The 5,062-nt window shown below is 25.4% G+C and overlaps 1 protein-coding gene across 1 annotated transcript; it reads left to right on the top strand.

The window, feature by feature from the left end:
* EHI_067070 (protein kinase, putative) lies at positions 1-3,597 on the top strand (the record flags this gene model as incomplete). Its single annotated transcript, XM_643756.1, has 1 exon — positions 1-3,597. One exon carries the CDS (start codon positions 1-3, stop codon positions 3,595-3,597), a length of 3,597 nt encoding a protein of 1,198 aa, XP_648848.1.
* Positions 3,598-5,062: the final 1,465 nt, after the last annotated feature.

Genomic DNA, 5,062 nt, shown 5'->3' with positions numbered 1-5,062 from the left:
ATGTTAGTGTTCGTGATTTATTTAATTTTATTGAAGAGTATTGGGATTGCTGAAAAAGTCACTGAAGAAGAATTTAATCAAATTTCTGTATGTGGAGATGGTATTTGGGATTCTTTTACTGAAGAATGTGATAGTGTAGAAGGATGTGGGAATAATTGTTTATGTGAAAAAGGATATACACCAGATAAAAAAGGACATTGTATTATGTCATGTATGTATGGAGATGGTTGTTTAACTGGATGTTATAAACCAGATATGTGTAGTTCATGTAATACAACAAGATATACAAAAGATTGTAATGGATGTCAACCAGGATATATGTGGTTTGGAGAAGGAAATTGTTTACCTTATGATGTTTCTACAATTCAAACATGTAGAAGTTTTATTGATGACTCTGATAATTTAACTGCTGAACTTGGATTAAAAACAAATCCATTTAAAATCAATTTAAATAAATCAAAAGTAGGTAGTGAAACTGTTATATATAAAATTGATATTCCAGAATTACCTGTTGAAAGAAGAAAGTTACAACTCACACATTGTTCTAGATATACTGATCCAAGTCGTCCTTATACTTATGGAGTATGGATTGAGTTAATTCATGAAAAAGAAGCAAAAGTAGCTATTGAATTAGATAAGAAATATTATGTAGATGATGTAAATCTTGCACAAGCACAAAGAGAAACAATAGGAACAGAACTTGCATTTGTTTTAACACAAAGTTGTCTTGATTCAGTTGATTCCAAAGATGATCCACAATGTATGTATAGAAATGGTGGATTATCTAAATATATTTTATCTCCAAGAATTACTTCTGTAATTTATCCAAAAACACCATATTATTTATTTATTCATTCAAAATATGCATCAAAAACAATTCCTTCTTTTACTCTCTATATTTCTGATATAAGTCATGCTTGTTCTACAAATTCTTTTGATTTAGAATTAAATGTAATTGGTACTGGTGATGGATATCAAGGTGTTTTTGAATTAGCAAATGCTATGGCATCAAGAAGTATTTGTACTCCAAGTTTAAATAAAGGATTTTGGTTTAAAATAGAAGGAACTGAACAAACACTTGATATTTCAACTTGTGACTCTGGTGCTTTTGATGTTACACTTGATCTTATTGAAGTAAAATTAAGTGATTATGGATTAAATAATACTTCAACAGACCTTTCTTCAATTGATTGTAATTCTGCACCAGCAAAATGTCTTGCAACAAGAACATCAGGTTGTGGTGAAGATTCTCGTCTTGCAAGACTAATTCAACGAATAGATAGTAAACATCTTTATTTCTTATTTCTTCAAATAAATGAAGAATATGCCGCTTCAATTAATTTAACAATTAAATCAATTTGTCCAGGTGATTGTGGTAAACGAGGTATTTGTTCAACTAGTTCTGGACAATGTGAATGTATTACTGGATATAATCTTGTTGATGGAATATGTACATTATGTGGAAATGGTAAATTAGATAAAGATGAGGATTGTGATCCAACTATTGAAGGAAATAATGATACACAATGCACAGACGTTTGTACATGTGTATATGGAACACAACCAATGGAAATTAATGGTGTAGTAAAATGTGCAGTTCCAACATGTGGTAATGGACAAATTGATGAATTTGAAGAATGTGATGGAGGATATGGATGTGATCATTGTGTATGTGTAAATGGAACAAAAAAATATGCAAAAGCTAGAGATGGTTGTATTCCTGCTACATGTGGTAATAAAAGATGGAATGAAGGAGAAGAATGTGATGGAGGAGATGGATGTATTGAATGTGAATGTCAACCTGATTGGTATACACAAGATAAAGCACATTGTAAGAATGTATCAAAATCACTTACTAATTTCTTTTTTTGGGGAATAGGAAGTATAGTTTATGTTCTTTATTATATCTTTACATTTATACTCTTCTTACTTTTGTATATTAGATTAACTAGAAAAATTAAACAAGAAATTGATGATGAAAATATGATTATTTTTGAGAATACAATCATTCCATTTGATAAAACAAATTCACAATATATTGATTTAAAACAAGAAAATCCATATTTCTCATTCTCTTCTAATATTATTGATTTTGGTGATATAAGACCTGAAATTGATGAACCAATAGAATGTGTTATTAAATTAACAAATAATTGGAAAGAAAATATGCATTTCACATTCCATTCTGGTGATTATACAAAATATGAAATTATGTGTAAACCATTCACTGGAACAATTAGACCAAAAGAGAGTGTTGATCTTTCAATTTCATTTATGGCAAAATGTACTACTATATTAAATGAAAAAGTTCCTATTACAATACGTTATGGTCAATTAGGAAATATTATAAAAGATATTAAAAAAGGAAATCCAGACTTAATTGCTTATTCTTCTCAATCAAGTCAAAATAGTGAAAGTGAAAGAAGTTCTAAATCTTCAGGAACAAATGGTTCAAATTCAACTAATAAAACAGGTGAACAAAAATTAACTCCATCAGGAAGTGGAAAATTTGGATCATCTCATGAATCTGATTCAAAGAAAAAAGGTAAAACAAAAATATCTAAATTCCATGTTTATTTAAATCTTCAAGTTGAATCTGCTCTTTCTACTAAATTAGATTATGAAGAAATTCATTTACAACATCCACCTATTGGTGGTGGTACATTTGGTATTGTTTATCGTGCTGAATGGAGAATGGTTGATGTTGCAGTTAAAGTAATGAAAACTGATTTAGTTGATCTTGGAGAGCTTTTACCTAATTTCATGCAAGAAGCAGAAATGATGGAACGTATTCGTTGTCCATATATTGTAAATTTCATTGGAAGTGTAGTAACTGCTGATACATTATGTCTTGTAACCGAATTTTGTCCATTAGGATCATTAAGAAAATTCATGAAAACAAATTCAATGAGTGATTTATTAAAAATTAGATTCTGTCAAGATATAGCACGTGGTATGGAATATTTACATCAAAATGATATTCTTCATCGTGATTTAAAAACTGACAATGTTTTGGTTTATTCTAAAAATCCATCAGATCCTATTACTGCTAAAGTTACTGATTTTGGTACTTCTCGTTCATTTATTGAATCATCAAATTCAATTGCTTTACAAAATATTGGTACACCTGTATATATGGCACCAGAAATCACAAGAAAAGATCAAATGACATTAAAATCAGATGTATATTCATTTGCTATTTGTATGTTAGAAATTTGGTTAGGAAGAGATCCATATGATCCAATGAAATTCCCTGATTCAGAATCAATATTAAGATTTGTAGGTGCTGGAAAAAGACTTCATGTTAGTGACGATTGTATTTTGAAAGGTATTATTGAAAAAGCATGGAAACATAAACCATCAGATAGACCTACTTTCAAAGAAATTGCATCTGAATTAGAAGTTATTCATAAAAAGACTTCTGATAAATCAAAATCAGATTCTCATAATAAAAATCATTCTGGAACAACAAAAACTAATACAAAATCTAAAGATATTTCTTCTACAGAAATAAAATCAACAACAAATACAACCAATGGAACTGATGAAAACAATGATTCTGCGATTTCTTCTCAAAGTATAGACAAAAGCGATTAATTTAATTTTTAATTCATCAATTTTTAAAATCTTTCATTTAAATTTATATTGATAATTCTATTATTATAATTATTTATAATATTCATTATTTTATTTCTATTATTTTTTAATTCAATGAAATTCTCTGATTTAATATTCTTACAATATTATATTCATTAAAATTTGATTATGAATTGAATAAATTGATTGAACAAAATGTGAGTGAAATAATAATGAATATGAATAATGTGATTAAAATAGTAAACAATGAAATATCAATATTTCATTCAAATTTATCAATTGTTATTACAACATTTGATTAGTGAAATATAACATTTAGTTCAAATATTAACAAATATTGAATGGTTTTATTTAACATCAAATCTCAAATAAATATATTCAATAATATGAATATTATTCGAATTAGAAATTAAATATCATGATGAATTATGAAAATGAGAGAGAAATGAATAATTAACTGATATACATTGTATTATAAATTCAGAATAAATAAACATACAATCATCACAAATCCATTTCATCTTCATACTTTTTGATAATAATTTTATTCGTTGTTTTGTAATTCACTAAACAGATAATTATACTTTTATTGACTTTTTATCTTCACATGCATTGAAATATATTTCATCATCATTAAATATGAATTTATATTTAACATCATTACAAAATGAGGATAAAAATATGAATAATGATAATTTCAATATAAATTATATTTTGTTCATTGTATGTCATTTGATATTAATAATATAATATGTAAAATATGGAAGTGTCTTAAATGATAAAAAACCAATTAATAACGATGTTAATTACTTTTTTGTATATAATAATTTATTGATAATGATTTAATAATTGATAATTTAGACATAACATACTCATCATATAATATAATTGTTCATTCATTATTTTAAATGAATATATTACATTATTTTGATTATTCATTACAACAAACAAAACAATAATGAATAAAGAAGTTTAAATTAAATATAATATAATGATAAATGTAGTGTCTAATTGACTAATTAATTCTTTAAATTGACAATTATTTTTTCTTATTTTTTAAAAAAATGAAAAAATAGTAAAAATAAAATAAGCTAATTATATAAAATAACAATATTATTAATAGTATTATATAATTATTGTTATTATAAAAATGATAAAATAACATTTATTAAAAATAGAATGTTATTAAAAATAATAACTGACTTGATATGTTAATAATGTGTATTATAACGTGTATTAATTATTTTAACATCCATATTTTGAACTTATAAATATCAAATTAAATTAAAATGGGGGTACTGCACATTCTCTCCACAAAGAAACAAAACATCAAATGATACAAATAGAAGAATGGACAAATAGAAAAGTAGGAAATATACTATTTGATTCAGATAAAGATGATTGGAATGTTGATACATCAGTATTTGATAAAAGAATAATGAATAAAGAAATATAATAATTATTA

The sequence above is a fragment of the Entamoeba histolytica genome, genomic scaffold (genome assembly GCF_000208925.1).
Source record: "Entamoeba histolytica HM-1:IMSS scf_1104750517315 genomic scaffold, whole genome shotgun sequence".
Taxonomy (NCBI): domain Eukaryota; phylum Evosea; order Mastigamoebida; family Endamoebidae; genus Entamoeba; species Entamoeba histolytica.
This window is presented reverse-complemented; position numbering and strand designations above follow the sequence as displayed.